Raw genomic sequence first — 24,492 nt, forward strand, 5'->3', positions numbered from 1 at the left:
TGTAGTTATCGCTTACTTCTACACTTTTAGGGTTGGTCATTGTCGCTGCTAAATACGGACACAAGGTACATTCATGAACACTGCTAGATTTTTGCACAAATGAAACGGGAAAATCAAAATTGTTTTCGTTTTGGAATTTTCTCTTCAGATTTTCAAGTGTCACTTGATCGATCGATAAATTGTTTCCAAGTTGGATTGCGGATGAAATTCCAAGTGGTATTATTGCCCCCCTCAAGTAGTTCCCAATTGCATATATTTTTAAAATGCCTAGAATTGTGTTAGGTGATATATCAACCCCTTTTAGAGATTAAAAGCTTTTCACTGGAAGTGAGGTAAAATTGTATATAAATTATTTTCATTATTCAGGGCTATGGACCTGAACTACTTATAGAACACGAGATCCAAAAGGCCTGATCACATGCATTTTTGTTTTGCTTTGTTTGATTATCAAATGTCCACTTTAGAAATCATCTAAGGTGAGTGATTACAAACGCGATTATTTTTTCACGTTGAATTCATTGAAAAAATAAATGTGGATGAAAATCACTTGGAATATAGGTCGTCTATTCCTTAAACTACATAAAAAACTACTAATAATTGTCTGAACGGGAATATTAAATCGGTATTATGTATAATGTTGGAAATCCTGTAAAATGCCTCAATACGAGGGTTGCCTTTTATATTTCGGGATTAGAGAACACAAAAACAAATATTAACCATCGAAAATCGCTTTGTTGTATTTCAAAATATTCCCCATTAAGATCTAACACTTTTGCATGCGTTTGAACCAATTGTCGAAGCACTTTTGCCACTGTGATTCAGGTATCTCCAAATCATCAAAACATGCATTCCGAACGCATCAGCCGCTTCTTAAGGTGTCGCAAAACGTTGACCTCTCATTTTATTTTTTACGTACGTGAATTAAAATAAGTCATTCGGTGTCAAGTTAGGACTATATGGCGAATTTATTATCAAATCGATGTTTTGAGTGCTCAAAAATTCAGTTGTTTTGTATTTTTGGATCAATTCTTTCGACCAATCGACACTAGCCTGTGTGGGATCCAACGCGAACAATTTTTTTTTTGACGGTCAAAAATGCATGCAATATTGAATGTATGTTCATCCCACTAATGCCTATGGTTGTCTCAATCTCACGATATGTCACATGACGATCTTGCAATATCAGTTAGCGCACAGTATCAATGGTTTTTGGAACTACAACTGATTTTGAACGACCTTCACGAAATTCATCTTGGAGTGAACTACGACCTCGATTGAATTCACCATACCATCGATAAATTTTGGTCCTTGATGGATCTTCATCGCCAAAAATTGATTTAAGATCATCGATGCACTTATGTTGAGTTAATCCACGTTCACGATTTAATTCCATTTTTTTGGCGAGATGTATCTTTTAAGTTATCGTAAACAAGACAAATAGCGCTCGTATGTCAAAACGTTCTGAGTACGTATAATCTCAAAAATGTCAAGCTTTGCAATAGAGCTACCAGTTAGCAGATTGCAACACAAGGTTTGTACAATCCTCAAATATAAAAGGCAACCCTAATCGTTTAATTGATGTCCTCTTGTCTTTAACTTTTCTCATCTTGAAGGAAGCTATTGAGTTGAAACTTTGTAAAGGTAATTTTTGTTGGCCCACTGTGATGTTGAGCGCCTAGGTTCAAATCCTGGTGAGTTTTACCCTTACTAATGCTGGCGATATTTGCGAGGTTTTCAACCAGGTTAAACTCTACTCAGGATGGCAGGTGATAATTTCCATTACATTACACAGTTCGCAGTTCATAGAGCAGCATTGTGACAGGCTTGCTTCACTGAGTCTGAACAGAGAGGGTGGAAAAAGCATAGCAGGTAGTTAAATATCTCGAGGATATCACCCTGCCTTTGGAAATTCCATGTTCCTTTCAAATCCTTACAAAGTAACCGTTTAGACGAGGAAGAAGTGTTGGCTACGTCTTTTAAAAGCATGTCATATTGAAAGCCTTACACAGGTCGAATAGACCTATCTTGGCCTTGGCTATTGTGTACAGTGGTGACGGTCGAAACTTTTGAAATACAATGCCTAACAATTGGATGCCTTGGCTACTAGCCTGAGCACTTAGATTCGCTTTTATTCAAACCCTTATAAAGCTTTAGTAACAAAGCTGTTGTCGTGCTACAAAATTCATGCTCATGCTTTTCAACCAGGCGTCTACCATTCTCCACTGCTCTAATTTTTGTTCTTTTTGCTCAAGTAATTGTATCACATTGCCCATTATGAGAGATGGGCGATGGGTAAATACCTAAAAAGTATTTACCCGGTAAATTGGGTACATACCTCGGTATTTACCTGTTTATACCCAAAAGCTGGGTATTTATAATTTTGCAGATATTATGGGTATAAAAATATTTTCCAAACTATTTTTGATGATTTGGTATTCTTTGTATATAAACCTGATCTTTTGATCTTATAAATTCGGATTATAGTTATATATAACCGCTATATGGACCGATCTCCAGACTTAAAGTCTTGAGGCAATAAATTGGTAATTTTTCATTCGATTTCTATGAAATTTGGCACAGTGAGTTCTGGTAGACCCCTACCCATTTCTGTGAAGTGTGGCTCAGATCGGACTATATTTGGATATAGTTGCCCTTAGACCGACCGCCCGATCTCTCGATATATGGAATTGAGGCCATAAAAAATCCATTTTTTACCTGAATTTGATGAAATTTGACACAGTGTGTTCTGGTAGACCCCTACTCATTCCTGTCAAATGTGGTCCAGATCGGACCATATTTGGATATAGCTGCCATATAGAACGATCTCTCGATATAGTGTCATGAGCCAATAAAAAAAGCATTTTTCATCCGACTTCAATTAAATTTGGCACAGCGAGTTCTGGTACCCCTCTTAACCTTTTTTATGAATATCGTCAAGTTCATACCATATTTGGATATAGCTGCCATATAGACCGATCTCCCGATATAGAGTATTGAGCCCATAAAGGAGCATTTTTCATTCCATTTGGATGAAATTTGAAACGGTGTGTTTTGATACCGCTCTAAACCTCTCTGTTTAATATCGTCCAGATCCGACTATAATTGGATATAGCTGCCCTATAGACCATACTCTTAATATGGAGTATTGAGCTCATAAAAGAAGCATTTTGCATCCGATTTTGATGAAATTTGAAACAGTGCGTTTTGGTACCCCTCTAAACCCTTTAGTTGAACATCAAAACTCACCGTTTTAAATTTCATTAAAATCGGATGAAAAATGCTCTTTTTATGAGATCAATTCTCCATATCGGGAGATCGGTCTATATCGCAGCTATATCCATATATGGTCCGATCTGGACGATATTCAAAAAAAAGGTTTAGAGAGGTACTAGAACTCGGTGTGTCAAATTTCATTGAAATCGGGTGAAAAATGCTCCTTTTATAGACTCATTATACTATATGGGAAGATCGATCTATATGGCAGCTATATCTAAATATGGTCCGATCTGGACCACATTTGACAAGAATATGAAGGGGTCTACCAGAACACACTGTGTCAAATTTCATCGAATTCGGGTAAAAAATAGATCTTTTATGGCCTCAATACCATATATCGGGAGATCGGGCGGTCGGTCTAAGCGAAAATATATCCAAATATAGTCCGATCTGAGCCGCACTTCACAGAAATGGGTAGGGGTCTACCAGAACTCACTGTGACAAATTTCATTGAAATCTAATGAAAAATGACCAATTTATTGTCTCAAGACTTTAAGTCTGGATATCTGTCTATATATCGGCTATATATAACTAAAATCCTATTTTATGAGATCAGAAGATCAGGTTTATATACAAAGCATACGAAATAATCAAAAATTTTTTGGAAAATATTTGTATGTCCAAGATATCGGCAAAATTATAAATACCCAACAAGTAAGAGCGTGCTAGGTTCGGCCGGACCGAATCTTATATACTCTCCACTATGGATAGCATTTGTCGAGTTCTATGCGCTCTTTATAGGCAAACATGGAGTATTGAATAAGAACTGTTATGCTATTGGAGTTATATCAAGTTATAGTCCGATTCGGACCATAAATGAATGCTAAACATTGTAGAAGTCATTGTGATATATTTCAATTCATTTGGATAAGAATTGTGCCTTGTAGGGGCTCATGAAGCAACATCGGGAGATAGGTTTATATGGGAGCTGTATCAAGCTATTGATCGATTGAGAACATATTAGACACGTATGTTGAAGGTCATGAGAGAAGCCGTTGTAAAAAATTTCAGCCAAATCGGATGAGAATTGCGCCCTCCAGATGCTTAAGAAGTCAAGATCCCAGATCGGTTTATATGGCAGCTACATCAGGTTCTATACCGATTTACGCCAATTTCAGCCCAATCGGACGACAATTGAGCCCTCTAGAGGCTTAAGAAGTCAAGACCCAAGATGGGTTTATATGACAGCTATATAAAAACATGGACCGATTTGAATCATACCTAGCGCAGTTGTTGGAAGTGATATCAAAACACGATGTGCAAAATTTCAGTCAAGTCGGACGAGAATTGCGCCCTCTAGAGACTCAAGAAATCAATACCCAAGATCGGTTTATAAGGCAGCTACATCAAAACATGGACCGATTTGGCCCATTTACAATACCAATCGACCTACACTAATAAAAATTTGTATTTGTGCAAAATTTCAAGCGGTAAGCTTTACTCCTTCGAAAGTTAGCGTGCTTTCGACAGACAGATGGACGAACGGACATGGCTAGATCGACTTAAAATGACATGACGATCAAGATAATATATACTTTATGGGGTCTCAGAGGCATATTTCGAGGTGTTACAAATAGAATGACAAAATTAGTATACCTCCATCCTATGGTGGAGGGTAAAAAAAGGTATTTACCCAATAAATACCCAAGCGTTGGGTATTTACCCGGTAGAAACCCATCTCTACCCATTATCTCAATAGCAAGTAGGGTCCCTTAAAGTAAGTTGAGAACCTGGGCCAGGTACTTACATCCTGGTACAGCCTATCACTTTGTCGATTTAGCTACATAGCTGTATATAGTATAAATCATTGGTTCGAAAACCAAGGATTAGACGAATGTATGTTCAACAAGCACCATCATGCTGCACAATATGATAATGTAGAGGCCGAATTTCGGCCCAAAAGTGCAGTTTACCTTGAGCATTGCTATTGGTTCAGATAGTACAAATATATTCGTTGTGGTATTATTCAATTCCATGATCTTAAGAAGATAAAATACATTGTGTCAAATTGCACATTGCATTTACCACCAAATTACTAGAATCCGGCCTCACTGTTCTTCGTTGTTTTCATTTCTAATCTTCACTTAGATATGTTATTTGCTATAATTACAATACTTATTATTAAACAATTTGTATACAAGAATTTAGAGTCAAACAAAACAACATAAGTCACGTCTTTTTTTTTTAAACACTTTGTGTATGAGTGAACTCTTGGTGATATTTCAACAAACAAGGCTACCAGTTCGAATTGGTTTGTTCGGTTTTTAATTGACATTATTTGAATCTACCCATCTCGCGCCTTGTTATTTCATCTCAGTGGCCAGTGAAAACGAAAGAGAGTACAATGATCTTTAAGTGTAACACATACACATCTGCACATATGCATGCATTTTGTTTTCTGTATGTGTGACTATGTTTATTCTTTGCTTTGCAAATAAATCGATACGAAATTTCGGCATTTCACACACCCTCTACCCACCGCAATCTTATCAGTTGCAATGAACTATGAGAGTATTTGTTGTGGAAGGCCTAAAATAATCCAGGTATTGTTATCTCCCTAAAAATTAAGAATATGCATTTCAAAACTTAAAACCAAATATCCCGAATTTAAATTAGTATTGTGAGATTATTTCCGTTATTCGTAGGCATACAGGGTGGCTGATGAATATTGCTACAATGATGAATATTGCTACATTTTTTTTTCGGTGTATGGAATACATTTTTCTTTTATTCATGTTAAATTAAATTATTAAATTAATTATTAAATTATTATTAATTAAATTAATTAATTAATTAATTAAATTAATTATTAAATTATTATTATTAAATAGAAAAAAAGTTATTACATTTTTTTTTGGTAGCGGCTTTCATCAGCCACCCTGTATATGAGCCTATATAAGCGCAAAGTGGATTGTTCAAGTACAGTCTTGAAATTAGAGGTATGACAACCAATTGATTGAAAACCGAAATATATTTTCTTTGTCATAAAATCAGAATTAAAAAGAAACTATTTGCACGTTATTGCAATATAAAAACAAAGTTTTTCATAAAATTTGTTGTTAAAAATGATAAATAATGTTGAGAGCAAGGCGTATTTAAATGGGGATAGCATTGGCGAATTGCTACAGCAGAACATCATTTTTGGGAACTTGATGTGTCAAAATTTGTATACAGAGCGAAAATCGTGACATTTAAAATTTACGGCAAATTTGCTTCGATCAATTAGAGCAAGAAGAAAGCAGTTTATTAATATTTGAGCGTCAAGCAAGAAAAAAAATTATAAACCGTTCAAAATTTCCATTAGCTCCAGGTTTAAATAGTTTTCACTGGGTTATTGAAGCGATAAAATAGCTACCAAGGGCAGACCAGGGTAGTTCTGGCTCAATTGGGCTAGACTTGTTTCCAACTTCATAGGCGTGTGTCTCGATTGTAACCAGGGACTACACATCATATGAGTCAAATGCATGACTCTCTGGTGCCCATGAGGATTCCTCCTGAATATAGTTCATATTATTTTGATGGGCAGGATAATAAGAGTTCTACTAGCAAAGGTCTCAAATAGAAATATTGTGATTAAAGCTCTACCCCTTTTTGAGGCTCTTGGATAATTGTGCGATTTTCCAATCATTTGAATAGGAAGGGGTGGGTCAAAGTTTATTGGGTACGAGGATGACGGTTTAATCTTGGTGTGTGGCCGTTCAGAGCGCGTGCTGCCAAGATTGGCCAATGGGCTTGACGTCAAAACCCGAAAGATAAAGTTGGTGCTATTCACCAATATGAGGTAGCTCACTACTGATGGGGGTCCTTACAAGCCATTGCAATGTGTGTACTATGACGTCGCGCTGGACACATGACAGACTTACGCATGATTTGTGGGGATGAGGAGGAGTTCTAGTCGGTTGGGCACCTATTGTGGCATTGGCCTGAAATTGCGGGATGGATGCAAGACTATGACTAAATAAACATGTATTCTCCTGTCTAAGATATTTGTAGGCACATAGTCCTTTCGCCATTTTTTGACTGCAATATGGACTTGAAATGACAGATTGAAGGGGACATCTTCAGCCCGTCTGGCCCTCATTATGCATGTTGGCTCCATATCTTCTTTCATGCATGTTGGCTCCATATCTTCTTCATTCTAATATCTGATATTGTACCGCCGTCTGTCTTTGTCTTTGTCCTTCAGCGCTTTTTGAATCTATTTCGGCGCGACGCGATTGAGGATGTTAGACTAAGAGGCCACCTTGTTAGAGTGCTGATGCGACCACCTTATTAAAAACGCTTTGGTTGAGAGTTAAAAAAAAAAACAATTTCAATAACAATAATGTCAAATGTAAATTTTGAGACAAAAAAATCACTAAAAATTTAATACTTCTATAAAATTATCAACGAAAAAAAAACTATGTATAACTTTTCTTATTAAATTTTAAAATCATCTTTAAAGATTGGAATGAATAAAAAACTTTCAACGACAGGTTTTCTTAGGAAAATAAATTTAATAAAAATTTTTCTAAAAAATGTTTAGTAGAATTTTCTTTCAAGACAAAATGTCCATGAAATTTTTCCTACAAAAAAAAATTTAATTAAATTTTCTCTAAAGACAACATATCAATAAAAATTACTCCGAACACAAAATTTTAATAAAACCAAATTTCAATGAAATTTTCTCCAAAGACAAAATTTTACTAAAATTTTCCTTGTTTGTGTGTGTTATAGTTATTAACAACAATATAATACATACATACAACAAAAACTCGTTGACAGATAGTACACTTTGCGAGAAAAAATTTTACTCAGCTTTTTACGGTACACTACCTGGTAATTATTAGGTTGCCCAAAAAGTAATTGCGGATTTTTTAAAAGAAAGTAAATGCATTTTTAATAAAACTTACACTTTTCTTCTAAATCAAGCTAAAAGTAACAGCTGATAACTGACAGAAGAAAGAATGCAATTACAGAGTCACAAGCTGTGAAAAAATTTGTCAACGCCGACTATATGAAAAATCCGCAATTACTTTTTGGGCAACCCAATATGTCATGGTCTATACACGACATATCTGTCAACGAGTTTTGGTTGTTTGTGTGTATTATAGTTAAGAACCATACATACACAAACAATGAAAAATGACGCGAACTAGTAATTTACTCAAAATCAAAGTTGCACTAATCACTGATTTTGACAGATAGTGCACTCAATATTTCGTTGTTGTGCAACAGCCACTACCTGTAAATGAATATATCTTGGTCTATACAGACAAGCCTGCTTAAATTGATGCATTGAAAGAGAACATTGAAGCATTTATTCGTAAGATACCGGCCGAAATGTTGGAAAGAGAATGCCAAAATTGGACTAAGCGGATGGACCATTTGAGGCGCAGTCACGGTCAACATTTGCATGAAATAATCTTCAAACATAAAATTATATGGACCGTACTATTGATTCAAATAAATATTTCATGAATTTTTCTGAATATTAAGAGTTTTTTTAACTTTCCTTTACCTCTTAAAAAATCACCCTTAAAAATTCAAAAAATTAAATTTTCTTAAAAAAAAATTCAAGGAAAATTTATTTTACACTAAAATTTCTATAAATTTATTGGAAATGTTCTATAAAGGCAAAATTTTAACCAAATTTTCTGAAAAAACAAAATTTTATTGTAATTGTTTCTAATAACAAAAATTAAAGGTAATTTTTTCTAAAGAAAAAATTCAAAAGAATTTTTTTGTTACCGACAAATTTTATTGCAATATTTTTAATTCAAATTTTATTTATTTCATATTTTATTTTTGGAGATAATCACTAATTCCTTCAGTTCGCCCCAATTCTAATGCATAAAAATATTATTCTAAAACGGTTTAAACTCCAATAATTAGTTGGCAATGCTTGGCTGGGCACCATGCACTTGTGCACAAATGAATGTCATTCCCGAATAGACCTCAAGCGGCTCTGTTATAAATAAAACTGCAAATAACATAAAAAAACAACTGATAAAAATAAAAGATTAGGCAAAACTATTTCGTTTCAAAATTATATAAGATTAAAGGTGAGGGTGATGAAGAGAGAATGCTACAATGCAAGTGTATTAACCTTTCTTCACTTTAAATGCTGCTTTTGTTATCTGTCAGCTGAGGTGTGCTAGTGAAGTGCAAGGCGGTTATAGTAAATATTTTGTAACATTTATTTTCTTTAACATATGGTTATTGAAGTGTAAGTGTGAAGCTAGCCATATCAGTGTGAGTCAAATGTGGTAACAAATTTTATTTCTTTATTATGTTAGATTGTTATCGGATCCCGAAGACTTATGATGTTTGATGAGCTTAACCTTGATATGACCGTCAGTTCAGCATAGGTTCCCTAAGGAAATGTACGAAACAGACAAATTCTAAAAGGATCAAAAACAGGTTGTGCTTTTTGTTGTTGTTCAACTAGGCAGCTTGGTCATTTTTTTATATAAATTAAATAGAAATAATTTATTATATATTTTACTCAAACTTTTTATTTGCTTTCTCTTTGTCGTATTACTATAATGGGACTAATATTAATGAACGCTTTAAAGCAGTGATGGTCACACTAGCACAAGTGCTATTTTCAAGCCCTTGGGCTTATGTTCTTATGCAACCGAATATTACAGTTTGGTGTTGATTTTGTCTTCTTTGGTTTTATTTTATGTTATTATCATCTTTTGAATCTAAAGGATTTCTTACAATACATTATTCATTATTCTATTCTCCCCCCGATCGTCTGCCAATGCATAAACACGCGCTTATCACGTTGAAGTGACAATTTTTTACGTGATAGTTACAACATATGTAAAATGGTATGTCATATACCTCACCGGTATTGTTTAGAATTTAATTTTTTTTTGCCTTTCATGTGTACAAACCGATTAGGGAGAGCACAAAGGGAAATAATAAAATGAGCTTGGATGATAGCTAAGTACCAGGCAGCTAAAGATTAGAAAAGGTTCTTCGTTTAAAGAGCAAAATGGGAAATAATAAAAAGAACTTAGGTGATAGCCAATTACAAGGCAGCAAAAGATTAGAAAATGTTCTTCGTTTTTCAACGTTCAAATCTTCACGTTACGGTGAATGAACACATTTCGAACCGAACACTGATTTTGGTAATAAAATTCAATGATTTGCAAGCGTTGCTCGTTAGTAAGTCTATTCATGATGAAATGTCAAAGCATACTGAGCATCTTTCTCTTTGACACCATGTCTAAAATCCCACGTGATCTGTCAAATACTAATGCATGAAAATCCTAACCTCAAAAAAATCACCCTTTACTAATTTCGGACAAATTCGTGCAAAAATGGTAACTACGGCTCAAAAGGTGTAAATATGGGAGCTATATCTCTATCTGAACCGATTTTTGTGAAATTCACAAGGAAAGTTAACATGAATGTGGTATTTTCGTGCGGATTGATAACCATATCGAATAGCCACATTATTGCAACTGTATTGAAAATCTGAATAATATATATTCGGGAGCTTTATCCAAAACTAAACAGATTTCGACCAAAACCCATACATATAGTAAAAATCATAGAAGAGGACATTGTGCAACATATTTAAAACAAGTAAGAGCGTGCTAAGTTCGGTCGGGCCGAATCTTATATACCCTCCACTATGGATCGCATTTGTCGAGTTCTATGCCCGGTATCTCTTATAGGCAAACAAAGAATAATGGAAAAGAATTGTTATGCTATTGGAGATATTTGAAAAGAATTGTTATGCTATTGGAGATATATCAAATTATAGTCCGATTCGGACCATAAGTAAATTGAATGTTGTATACCATATTAGAAGTCATTGGGTAATATTTCAGTTCATTCGGATAAGAATTGAGCCTTGTAGGGGCTCAAGAAGCAAAATCGGGAGATAGGTTTATATAGGAGCTGTATCTAACTATTGATCGATTAAGACCATATTAAAATTCTGCGAAATTTATCCTGATGCAGCGACATATCGCTACTATTTTGCTCATAGAACTCAGCACCACCTGTACGGAAAGTGTTCGCATTATCATCGTCACCATTCATTTTATAGTGCGTTTTGACAACTGTTCATGTGAAAAGTCGAAGCCAGTACCAGGCTATATGTATTGGGTTGCCCAAAAAGTAATTGCGGATTTTTCATATAGTCGGCGTTGACAAATTTTTTCATAGCTTGTGACTCTGTAATTGCATTCTTTCTACTTTCAGTTATCAGTTGTTACTTTTAGCTTGCTTTAGAAAAAAACGTGTAAAAAAAGTATATTTGATTATAGTTCATGCTAGATTTTTATAAAGATGCATTTACTTTCTTTTAAAAAATCCGCAATTACTTTTTGGGAATCCCAATAGAACATCTGTCGTCGGGATTGCCATCATATGTTTTTTGCAATGAGTGTGGCCACCCGCAGAAATTCTCTATTGTGAATGGTAAAATAGAGTGATATTATTTACTTAAGGTGCCATCACACTACATGTTCTTGTCTTATGACATGTCAAACTTTGCTATTGTTAAAGTTGCACATATAGTGTGATACGAATGAAAATAACATATAAAGATCACTTTTCAAAATAGCACTGTTATTTTTTTAATAATACCGATGCTCTATTCCTTCTGAAAAAAACATACATATTTTATTGACACATGAAGGAAAGCAACCCGAAATTGTTTTTATAACTTTATGATTTAAACAGATTTCTCACAACTTAAACAATTTGTAGCCATAAAAATCAGTTCTTGCTCACATTTTTTAGGTAATTTCATACAAAAATAACTTACAAGTGGAATAGCAAATATAATAAATCATTTGTAAAGGCTAGTACTCTATTCGTTTTTCACAGTTGAAAACACATATTTTTCACGGCAACTTTTTTGAAACACTACAAAAATCTCAATGAAAGCATAATACTTTAGGAAAAATTGTTCATAAGTTCTGAGGGAATGTCTTACTGAATGCAATCAGCAAGTTTTTTGTTTCATAAATAAACTGTAAAACAACGTTTATTTCTAAAACCATTTTTACGTTTGTATTTACGGCATTTGCCAATAAAGGTAGTTTCGTTGGGGTAGATATTTGTTGTTGTGCTAATGACGCTATCTCCTAATTGTACCATGCCATTAGCCTAGTACTGACTCCATTCGCAGTTAAAATGCCTATAAAATTATTGCGAAATCCGACGGACTCTAATCTTTTGCAGAACACAATCAAAAGTCAAGCAACAACACACAACAAAGACAACATCATTAAAACAGTGATGAATGGTGCATTTAATTACATTGTCAATCAATTGTATCAAATTTTGCATTGGCGCAGCGACATGTCGCTTCGTTTTTGCTTATAGGAATGTGTTCGCATTTTCTTCGTCGTCAGTTTTTTATAAAACCCCGTTTACTCTGCTCATTAAATCCGGATTTAAGGTTCTCGTCAGCTGATTTTATAAAGGGAAAGCAGATGATCGAGCCATTAAATGGGGTTTAATGCGTTTTAACAGTTGTTCGGGCGAAAGGTCGTAGCATGGTACAACTAAGAAAAAGTGTCATTAGCACAACAACAAAAATTGCCAATGCCGTAAATTGAAATGTCAAAGTGGTTTTAGAAATAAACGTTGGCATTTAGATTTACTGCAAAATCAAAACAAAAATAAAAAAATTTTACTCAGCTGTTCGCATGACCTCACCTTATTAGTGTATCCTGGCTTGTAGTTAGCACTAGGCTGTAGCTTAAAAAATAGCCGATTTTTTCAACTATTTGACCTTTTTCAAATTTTTTCGACATTTTTCGACTTTTCGTTTTTTTGATTATTAATATTTTCGATTATTCGACTTTTTTAATCATTAAAAGTCGACTTCGACATTTCGACCTTTTTACACAAAAAGTCGACTTTTATATCCCTTGAATTGTGTCTTCAGAAATAAAAATTATATTTTAATACGATTTTTAACATAAAAACATAACTTAGTTTCCTTCACAAATCAAAATGAGTATTTGCAGCCTTAAAGGCAGCCATGCGTTATTGTGTAGACGTGCATTTATCTTGGCCAGTGGCAATAGAACAATTCCTCCCCAGATTATGTTGGCCCAAACAGGTAATTTGGTTTTTTTGTCGGTGTTACGTAGTGAGGTTATGTGATGGAGTTTTTTAAGAAAATCCTGATGAAATATTTAAACATATTTTGTTAATAATAATCCAGAATGAAGTTTCTTCTAATATGTAGTTTTATTCCACTTGCAGTTCCAAAACGTGATTCACACAGTGCCCTGTATCAAATGGTAAAGAAACGTAAAGTAAATGCTCGTGCTAATCTGCAAGCAAATGCCTATCCACCCAGCAAAAAAACAAATCCAAATGGAAATCAACAATATTCGGAATTGAATATAACCAGTGAAAATACAAAATCCTCACTAAAAACTAAATTTCTGACAGAATGTGCTTCAACTTCCTCATCCATTTCACCCGCTTCAAAATTAAATAGCAATGCATTTTCTCAAAATCCCCGAAAAACGGCTCAAGACTTAAATAAAGTGATTTCAGAGTTATTGTTGCCTAATCATTCATTTTGTCCCATTTTATTTTAAGAAATCTACAAAATTTCGTACGCTTTCATTTATGCTTCTTATATTTTTTTCAGGAGCTGTGTCGACAAAAGTTTTCCTTAAATACCGAGGTTTTAAGAGCTGCAAATTGTAATATTAGTCGTAAAGCAAGTGCGGAGAGCAAATCCACCACAGTCAGTACAGATCCCAAAACTATATCTGGAGCCCCACCAGGCGGTGACAAAAGTAATGGCAAAACAAAACCTTTAATTTTGGTTGTCGCTGCAGCTTTGGGTGTTGGTGGTCTGGTAAATTATTGATGCAAATTGATTTTGTGAAGTGTTTATTTTCATTAACTTTTCTCCCCATCTGTTATTACAGGTGTATTACTTCATGAATGAAAAGTCCACTACCCCACCCCCACCTAAATCTAAATCGCTGCCGCCTTCTTCAGCTGACCTACCCAAACATGTGCCGTATCTTTTAATAGGTGGTGGTACTGCTGCTTTTTCAGCTTTTCGTGCTATAAAATCAAATGACGCCAAGGCTAAGGTAGGTGAAAATTAGATTTAGATACATAGTGCTAATTTTTGTTTTAATAAAAGTTATCCCCAAACATTTAGGAGAAAGTCAATCTTGGCAGGAATAATAGCCGGCCTCTGCATAGGTGGCTAGGTAAGAAATTCGCAAATTGTACTAGGAGATACAAACATTCCCCATATTCCGGTTGGGAATGGCGTAGTCGAATGTCGAAATTTTTACAAAATGGTATTATGGGTGTCGAAGACGAAAATTCATTTGCATATTTGGTATCACATAAGTCGAAATTTGCCGAAAACAATTGATATTTAAGTTAATTTTTTTATAAACAACATCGCGCCTGTTTGTCGAAATAGTATGGATTTTGTATTAATTTTTATATTTACCACAATATTTTTCTATTATCCAACGGTCGCAGGCGAATAAGTTACAGAATACCACAAAATGTGAAATTCGCCTTTGACTACGACTGCTGTCATAGCAATTGGCCACAGCAATTGGCCGGTCTGTGGTAAGTTATGCAGCGCCAGTGTGGTCACGTCAGCTTTGTGACACGCAGTGGAATAATATTCAGATCTGTCAGAATGCCGCCCTCCGAACTGCGACGGGCTGCCTCCTTAGTTCTCATGTGGACCACCTCCACCAGGAGACAAAGATCCTACCAGTGCGAAGACATAACTACATGCTGTCTAAGCAATACCTTTTGGGCTGTTATCGCAGAAATCATCCAAATCATCATCTTGTGGATAGATACCCACCGCCCAGAAGCCTTAAGGTAGATCTACATGATCTAGAGCGTGAGGTCCAGCGCTATAAGAGAGAACCTCTAGATCAAGCGGCATATCAAGCGGGTCTGAACAACATTCATGCAGACACGGTAGCAGACGCGTTAACTGGCTACCGGGTGAATGTAGTCCTTGGAGTACGACCGCCACCCATTGCACCCGAAGAAATCGACCTCCCCCGGCAAACCAGAGTGATTCTGGCTCAATTACGTTCCGGCAGATGCAGCCGCCTCAATTCCCACAGAGCTAGGATTGATGCCGACGTGCAAGATGTATGTCCCGACTGTAACCAGGGACCGCACGATACACGTCACCTGTTTAACTGCCCGGCCAGACCCACTCGACTCAGACCCAGATCCCTGTGGACGCACCCCATCTTAGTCGCGGAATTCCTGGGTCTTGACACTCAACAGAATCAAGCAGACGAAAGATAGTACACAATAAACTGCTACAACAACAACAACTGCTGTCATTTTTAATGTAAAGTTATTGGTCATACCACTTGCCATGCAAAATCTGCATTGTAAACCTAATAACTCGTGCAACTTGAATGGGATGCGTCCAAAACGTTCTGGGCATAAGGTTTTTGTAGTTGTTGTATCAGTTTGTTGTGTTCTATCTTTTGTCTGCTTGATTCTGTTGAGTGTCAAGACCTAGGAACTCTACGACTAAGATGGGGTGCGTCCACAGGGATCTGGGTCTGAGTCAAGTGGGTCTGGCTGGGCAGTTACACAGGTGGCATATATTGTGCGGTCCTGGTTACAATCGGGACATACATCTTGCACGTCGGCATCAATCCTTGCTCTGTAGGAGTTGGGGCGGCTGCATAAGGGCGAAAAGTGACTAAGACTGGCTGGGTGACGTGTGTCGTGTGACCTCCAATTACAAGCAGGGCACATACCCTGTACGCCATCATTGGGATGGCTGCTGCCAAAACAGTCGAGAAGATACAATTTAGACAAAACAATTGCTTATTCGCACAGAAATATTTTTGGTGGTACACATGAGAACTATTGAGCCAGGCTTTCGGTGTACTTTGGGACCCTACTTGCTACCACTGCATATTCCCGACACGCGAAAATTATGAGCTCCGATTTGTGTGGTGTTGTTTATCATGGTGGTAAGCCCAGCTAGGAGCCACCGGGCGTGTCCACAGGTTGCGAATAGTGGAATGCTCCATACAGAGTGACAGCAACTGCAGTAGCGGACAATCTGAGTATGCAGCAGTTACCTGACACCTCCGTTGCAGATTTTCAAAGGGAAATTTGCAACAAGGGATGGAATGTGTACCCTCGCCAAGTTTCTTCACTACTGGCGAAAATCGGATTATACGATCCCACTCTAGCTGTCAGTGCCTACCTTGGAACAGAGCTTTGCATGTTCTCCTGTTACACCATATGCCTGTGTTCGAGTCCCGGCGAGAACATTCCAAGAAAAGTTTTCTACGGAGGTTATCAAAATTTTCAAATGCTAGCGACATTTGCTAGGTACTATGCAGTCATTGATATGTGAGAGGTCAGCTCTCTGTCCCATAGTGGAATTTTCTTTTTAAATTTTGCGATTACATCTTTCCATATCACATAGCCTTCCTCTTCCAACGTTTTGGCCCCAGCGATACGGCATACAATGAATTCCTATTTCAGTGGGTCCATCACCTTCTTCTCATTTGGTCGTTATCTCTGTTTATTGTTAAAGGTCAACAATTTCGATCGTTGAGTTGCAAAATTAATACAATTTTATTAACCTTCATATTTAAAGAACAGACACTTTAAAAACCTTAATTTCAGTTTCATTGATGACATGTTTTCTTTCCTCTTTTAGGTTCTTATGATAACCGATGAACATCGAAAACCCTATATGCGCCCACCGTTGTCCAAAGAGCTGTGGTATACGGCACAACAAGGTGAAATTAGTGAAGACTATCGTTTTAAACAATGGACTGGTGCCGAGCGAAGTTTGTACTTTGAGCCTGAAGAATTTTTTATTGAACCTGCTAAACTCAATGACAGTCCCAATGGTGGCATTGCCGTGGCTCAAGGCTTCAAAGTGACAAAGGTGGATCCCACCAAACGCATTGCGACTTTAAGTGATGGCTATGAAATCAGTTACGATGAATGTCTGATTGCAACTGGCTGTACACCAAAGAATTTGCAAATATTCCTCGATGCTCCACCTGCCGTTAAAGAGAGGGTTATGATCTATCGTAATCCGGAAGATTTTGAAAAACTTAAGAAGTACATGGATGCAAATAAGAATGTTACAATAATTGGCAATGGTTTCATTGGCAGTGAGCTGAGTTGTTCACTGGCCAATTATAATAAAAATAAGAAAGATGGTGGCGGTCGCATTTTCCAAGTATTCCCTGAAACAGCAAATATGTCGAAAATACTGCCAGACTATCTAAGCAAATGGACCATGGAAAAAGTGCAATCCCAAGGTGTTTGTGTAGTGCCTAATGCCAGTATTAAGAGTGTGCAAAGAGATCAAAGTCAGTTGAAGTTACATTTAAGCACAGGGGAGACGGTTCTGACTGACGTTGTAAGTTACCGAGTGTTTAGAAAGAGATTTGTTATAGAATATATATATTTTTTAATTCTATTCTAGGTTCTTGTATGCGTGGGTTGTGAGGCTAATACCGATATTGCGCAGGTATCGGGCCTAGAAGTAGATTCTAATTTGGGAGGCTTTGTGGTTAATGCTGAGCTTGAAGCTCGTCGCAATCTTTTTGTGGCAGGTGATTGTTCTTGCTTCTTTGATCCACTGCTTGGCAGAAGAAGAGTTGAACATCATGACCATTCCGTAACTTCGGGTCGTTTAGCTGGCGAGAATATGGTGGGAAAAAGTAGGTGTACTTTCTTAGGCTTATTTTCATTTTAATTAAACTTTTTTGTTTATGTTATATTTTAAATTATTATAATTGTTACTTTTTCCCTTTTGCAGAGAAACCTTATACTCACCAAAGCATGTTCTGGTCTGATTTGGGACCCGAAATTGGTTATGAGGGCATAGGCCTGATCGATTCTTCACTGCCCACAGTTGGGGTGTTTTCACTGCCCTCCAAAGCTGATCGTCAAACAGACAATCTTTCGGAAAACCGCGGCGCGGACTCTGAAAACAAAACTCCAACATCTACCAATCGGGAATTGGCCGATGTCAAATGCAGCGATGAACAAAAAGAAAATTACGGACGCGGTGTCATTTTCTACTTGAAAGAAGAAAAAATTGTTGGCATTTTACTATGGAATATCTTTAATCGAGTGGGGCTGGCGCGAACAGTCATCAATCAAAACAAAAAATTCGATGATCTGAATGAAGTGGCAAAATTATTCGAAATACATTCGTAAACGCTTTATGTAATTTAAAATTTTGATGTACTATGTACTTGGGTAAGGTAGAAGTGTTTTTTTTTTTTTTTTTTGTTATTTAAATATTTTCTTTTTTGCAAAGAAATTTTAAATTGTACCTTAAAAACGCATAAAAATACACGTTGACCGATGCATTTTTCGACAAACTGACTAAACCAACAACCAGCTGCAAATTATTGTTAAATCCACGAGTGGTTTAACCCACAATATCCAATCAGTGACCAGATTAGTTTAGATTATGTAGGTAAAATCTAATTGTCCCTCCATAAAATTAGTTAATCCTAGCCCTCGTGATGGACAGATGTTAATAGATGTAATAGAACTAATGCTATGCTTCAAGTATCATAGGACAGGTAGTGGTGATAAGCGCGTTATTTTGCGCGCTAACAGGTATATTTCGAAAATACAATAAATAGTTGATCCGGCAAACTCAATGGTGTCAGTCTTTCTGTGTTCTTTTGCTAAAATGGATGTCAAACCTACTGAACTCTATTTGTGTGGCTACAAACAAACTGATTTTATGCTGTTGGAAGAGAACAAACTTTTAAAACAACTGCAAGCTGAAGTTGGTGAGTAAAAAGAGCTCTAACAAAGTTTTTTTCGTTTAAAAAGTTTAAATTTATTATAATGCTTTTTTTTATCATAGAAATGTGTTGTAATAATGATCGCACTGAGGATGAGGTAACTGCCGCCATTGGCATGATGCTCATGCACTATTTACCACTTTCTGAAGCCCATTTTACACCTAAAAATAAGCCCATAGTCCCTGTTAGCTCCACCAAAAACACCACCCAACACCCCGAGAATCTTCAGTTGCGGACTAATGATTCCAATGGTTTGCATGGCGTACAACGACATGGGGACTCGAAATCACAGCTACGTAAAAATCGCAAAAGCAATTCGAGTAAATCCTCACTGTTAGCATCTTGCCGAAACATTTTAAAAGAGTTCTTATCCCAGAATAGCATGTAGTTATTTAATTGTTTTAAACATTGTGCAGTCAGTCACTGAAACAAATATCCTTTAAGGATTGCTTTATTATAATTTACCGTATAAAGTATAGATTAGCTTGTAACTTTTAACTTTACGCATGTACATATATACTATTAAATAAATACAAAGAAATTTAATTTTTGTGAAGCCTTTTGAATGCGACTAGATCATGTAGTAGCCAAATGTAGTCCATGCCCAGAGAAACCAATGCAAAATGAATGCGGTCAGAGTACTGGAGCTGGATCTGGAGATATTAGATGTTAGAATGAGTCAATGTGTAAATCTGTAAAGAATGTTTACACAGTGTTGCGACTACATCTGCATTCCTTGCTAAACACATGATTTTTATTTTATGTATTTTAATTAATCAAAAAATTAGCTATTGAAATTTATTTTAATTTGACAGAATCATTTCACTAATAAAAATGCTGGTCACAATGAAAATACTGTCAGTTCAAAAGCTGCCAATTTAAGTTCAAAAATTCGAACTCCAAATCATTTCAAACCAGGGATTCGGATCGGAGCAGAGCTGGCCTATTTTTGCCGGAACGGTAGTAAAGCGGGAGCGAAATTCTTTGCACCAATCTCAAAATCTGCTCCGCTCCGACAAAATAAAAATCTTTAAAATACAAATTTTATTTGGTTTACGAATTTGGCGAATTAAAACCAAAAGGCCAAAACTATTGGAAAGTAGGTATATTTATTCATTCCGTTTGCAAATCATCGAAATACCCATTTCGGACCCTACAAAGTGTATATATTTTGAATCGTCGCAAAATTCTAAGATGGTTTAGCGATGACTGTGTGTCTGTCAAAAAAAGTAATGGCGAAAAACATGGGTTTTCAACGGTAAAAAACGGATGTTGTACCAGTTCTAAGAAGAAAATCTGAAAATAAATAGTAAATTTAAAAGTAAAGGAGCGGTATCGGTTAAATATTTAATATTTCACAAACTTTTTCAACACATTTGAGCGCAATTTCTTAATAATTTGCAAATAAATTTTCTATTTACGTAGGAACAAAAAGGGGAGTTGGTTAAAAGGCTGCATTCGACATGCCAACTTGCATGAGTCTAAGCTGTGCCACTTTTACGATATTAGGAAGACCAAGCAGACCTTACGTCTTGGTCATGTACGGTCTTTGCTACACTCACTGCAGCTTTCTGGTAGACACCAAATAATTGTCCATTGTTTAATTGACGATTTTCTATTCGTCAGCGACAACAGTTGCTCATTAAGATAAACTGTTTCGATATCATTAAGATATCGATTATCGCTAAAAGTGGCTACTGAATGCCAAATTCGTAAATTTTTCTGTTATCGCTTTTTACTAAACGATTTTCGTTAAACATTATACAGAATTCCTCTACAGGGGCCTAATAACCGCATACGAAACTTTGTTGTTACCTGTAATAAAAATACCGTGGCTTTCAAATCAATTAAATTGTGTTTATTCTTTGTAGTAGTAGAAGCTCTTCTATCCCAGTGTACCAAACGTACAGAATTCGGTCCGAAGTCTGTACGAATGTCGGAAAATTCATCCGGGTCCCAATTCGTAACGAATAATATATAGAGTGGTTGACACGACTTCTGGCAAAATTCGGAAGGAAATTAGAGTTGTCGTTAAGACTTCTGACCAAATTCTGATCTTGAGTCTGAAAAAATACGGATGCGTTTGCGACTTTAAAATCAATTAAATTGCGTTTATTCTTTAACAACATAACCTAAATTTTCAGTACATGTTTTGTAGTAGTTTAGAAGTGCTACTATCTCAATGAACCTAAAGTTCAGAATGCGGTCCGAAGTCTCTACGAAATCGGAAGGGAAATTAGAGTTGTTGTTAAGACTTCTGATCGAATTCTGATATTGAATCTGAAGAAATACGGATGCGTTTTGCGACTTGTCTTATGGATTTCTAACCGAATTCTGAGTTAAACTTTTGTAGAATTCGTTTATTCTTTTTGACGTATCAAATTCGAATTTCGTTCCGAATTTCTTCAGAACCATGGGAAAAAATTACTATGTAGCTTATCAAAATAAACATCGAAAAAGCAAGAAGAAAATCGAAAAAACCCATACGCCAGGACGTTTAAACATTTTCAGAATTTCTTCCGCAATGTCGGACGAAAAGTTATAAAAACCCGTACAAAAAGACGTTCAGATTTCGTTCAGAATTCCTTCAGGACTGCTGGAAAACATCCTCAGATGTTACCGCAACAGTTTAGAATTTTTACAGAAATGTCTGATATCCGACATTTGGTTCACTGGGTATGGTTAGACTTGTTCGGCTGAATGACCAAAGGAAAAGAAAGTAGACTAATGTCTAACGTCAGTTATAAAACGGACTAAAATACTATGTTGCTTAAATGACAAACATATGATAGATAATTCGGAGTACTCAAAGAGAATTGAAATAACTGAGAAATTTTTGTGCTCTCAAAATTTTACAGCAAATGTCAAGCTTATACTTACTTTACTTTAATTGGCTATGACATAATATTTGTTCCACTAGCCGAACGTAGATAAGCGTTCCAAGCGCCCCGATCTTCTGCACTCATTCTAAAATCTCTGACATTGGTCTTCCCGGTTTGTGTGTACCACCGTGTTTTCCTTCAAAAGACTTCTTCATCCATTCTGACAACATGACCTAGCCATGATGCATGTAACTATGATATCGTCGTCATACAGCTCGTGGTTCATACGTCGCCTATATTCTCCATTAACGCAAACTGATCCATATATTTTACGAAGAATCTTTCTCTTAAATACTCCAAGCAATACCTCATCTGCTTTCACAAGTACCCATGTTTCAGAACCATATAACAGCACGGGTAGTATCAGCGCCTTGTATAGTGTAATCTTCGTCTGTCGAGAGGTGGCCTTGTTTCTCAACCGCTTACTTAGTCCAAAGTAACATATGTTTGCCAGTATTATGCTTCGCTTAATCTCAAAACTGGTGTCATTCGTTTCGGTTACGGCGGTACCGAGGTAGATAAAGTGACTGACTGTCTCAAAGTTGTGGTTCCCAACTTTCTCCACTTTCTTTATCTGCTCGGTTGTGCAAGGCTCTTTGGGAGTTGAAACCATCCTGTTCGTCTTATCTCCATTTACTGCCAGACCCATTTACACTGACTCTCTTTCGATTCTTTCCATTTACCGACCTATGATATCGATGTCGTCGGCTTAGGCGAGTAGCATGTGTTCTCTTGTGATTAGTGCGCCATATCTATTCACATCTGCATCTCGTATAATCTTCTCCAGCAGGATATTAAAAAGATCACACGATAGGCTGTCTCCTTGTTTGAAACCTTGTTTGGTATTAAATCCTTCGGAGAGATTTTTTCCTAATCTTACTGGGGAGCGCGTATCAGCAAGTGTCATCCTGCAGAGTCTTATTAACTTTGCAGGGATACCGAACTCAGACGTGGCTTGAAATACCTTTGAACGTAAAGGAGTATCGAAGGCGGCTTTGTAGTCAACAAAGAGATGGTAGGTGTTGATTTGTCCTTCTCGAGTCTTTTCCAGGATTTGGCGCAGTGTGAATATCTGGTCCAGGGTGGATTTACCAGGTCTAAAGCCGCATTGATGGGGCCCAATTATCTCATTGACTTTAGGTTTTAATCTTTCACACAGTACGCTCGAGAGTATCTTGTATGCGATGGGGAGGAAAGTTATTCCTCTGTAGTTGGCACATTCCGTCTTGTCTCCTTTCTTGTGTACGGGACATAGTATGCTGAGGTTCCAATCATCGGGTATGCGTTCTTCTAGCCAGATTGCGCAGATAAGCCGATGCATACGCCTTATCAGCGTGTCGCCTCCGGTCTTAAATAGTTCAGGGGGTAGCCCGTTGGCTCCTGCTGTCATGTTGTTCTTTAGTCGGGTCAAAGCTACTTGGACCTCATTCTGACTAGGAGGTAAACATTCTATACCATCATCAGGGATAGGTTCAGCGGTATCCTCTTCGCCGCCAACGTCGGACACTAATAGTTGGGTAAAATGTTCTTTCCATATCCTCAGCATGTTATGTTTAATTCTTTGCTAAAATTTCCGGATTTCATTCTGACTCCTGTACATCTTAATTCCTTTTTCTTTCTGCGGAATAGATGTTTCTCCTCTCTCCTTTTCTCCCGATACCTCTTCTTTATCTGGAGCTTTGCTACAAATTGCAGGGTTGCTCTATATGCCCCACTCTTGGCTTCAGTAGCATCTCGACACTCTTGGTCGTACCAGGGTTTCTTGGGGAGGCTTCCAGTACCCAAGTACGGATTTCGCGGCATTTTCGAGTGTAGTATGCCGCTGCCATTTGTTGTGTTTGCAGCTTTTCAATGTCCAGCTTCCGTGCGGTGTCAGATCGCACTTTCCTCGCCATGTTCAAACGGGTGCGAACCTTTGCTGCAACAAGGTAATAATGTCAAGCTTATAGATGCCGCTAATTATTTTATTTTTCCTCAAAGCAAGCAGCTCTGCCGAAAAAATTAAAAAAACTAAAATAAATTTACACCAAAGAGAAAAGCAATAAAATATAGAATCATACACATATTAGAAGCTACGACTGCCGAAACACTACTATATATGTACATACATTACGACATAGTTTCCTTCACGGAAAAAGAAATAATGCATATTTAGAAAATGCAAATGACGCAAACTGCATGCATGATGGAGAGAAGAGGCAGACAAAGTATGGATATATGCAACATATATTCATTTACAGGTTGTGGCAGTTGCCCAATTACAAAATATTGATATCGTTTTTTTTTTTATATATGGCTCTTAACTATAATGCACACACACAACCAAAACACCTTGACAGATAGTGCAATTCGTGAGAAAAAATTGTACTCAACTGTTTACGGTACACTATGTGTGTATGTAAGAACAGTGGCGAGAGGACAATGGGTAAAAAGTCATAAATCAATTTATCCCTCTCGCATAGCAGAGATATTTGGATTTTCGGCTTGCGGCATGTTCTTAGATAATACTCATTCATCTATATCCACAAGCG

The 24,492-nt window shown here is 36.6% G+C and overlaps 1 protein-coding gene across 3 annotated transcripts; it reads left to right on the forward strand.

Moving 5' to 3' along the window:
* Positions 1 to 13,138: 13,138 nt before the first annotated feature.
* LOC106080830 (putative apoptosis-inducing factor 1, mitochondrial) lies at positions 13,139 to 19,625 on the forward strand. Of its 3 annotated transcripts, XM_013242415.2 has the most exons (9): positions 13,139 to 13,357; positions 13,504 to 13,793; positions 13,901 to 14,113; positions 14,187 to 14,357; positions 16,952 to 17,668; positions 17,735 to 17,972; positions 18,071 to 18,516; positions 18,578 to 19,064; positions 19,142 to 19,625. In XM_013242415.2, the coding sequence occupies exons 1-7, from the start codon at positions 13,249 to 13,251 to the stop codon at positions 18,472 to 18,474; spliced, it is 2,142 nt and encodes a 713-aa protein (XP_013097869.2). In that variant the 5' UTR covers positions 13,139 to 13,248; the 3' UTR covers positions 18,475 to 18,516; positions 18,578 to 19,064; positions 19,142 to 19,625. The 3 variants fall into 3 exon arrangements, with proteins under 3 accessions (XP_013097869.2, XP_013097868.2, XP_013097870.2); XM_013242414.2 differs by having other exon boundaries at positions 18,071 to 19,064; XM_013242416.2 differs by having other exon boundaries at positions 13,504 to 13,541; positions 18,071 to 19,064.
* Positions 19,626 to 24,492: the final 4,867 nt, after the last annotated feature.

The sequence above is a fragment of the Stomoxys calcitrans genome, chromosome 3 (genome assembly GCF_963082655.1).
Source record: "Stomoxys calcitrans chromosome 3, idStoCalc2.1, whole genome shotgun sequence".
Taxonomy (NCBI): domain Eukaryota; kingdom Metazoa; phylum Arthropoda; class Insecta; order Diptera; family Muscidae; genus Stomoxys; species Stomoxys calcitrans.

Coding starts and splice junctions, on each gene's coding strand:
- LOC106080830 (XM_013242414.2), top strand. CDS start 13,249: ATGAGTATTTGCAGCCTTAAAGGCAGCCATGCGTTATTGTGTAGACGT. Junction 13,358..13,503: donor GATTATGTTGGCCCAAACAG/GTAATTTGGTTT, acceptor TTCCACTTGCAG/TTCCAAAACGTGATTCACAC. Junction 13,794..13,900: donor CGGCTCAAGACTTAAATAAA/GTGATTTCAGAG, acceptor TATTTTTTTCAG/GAGCTGTGTCGACAAAAGTT.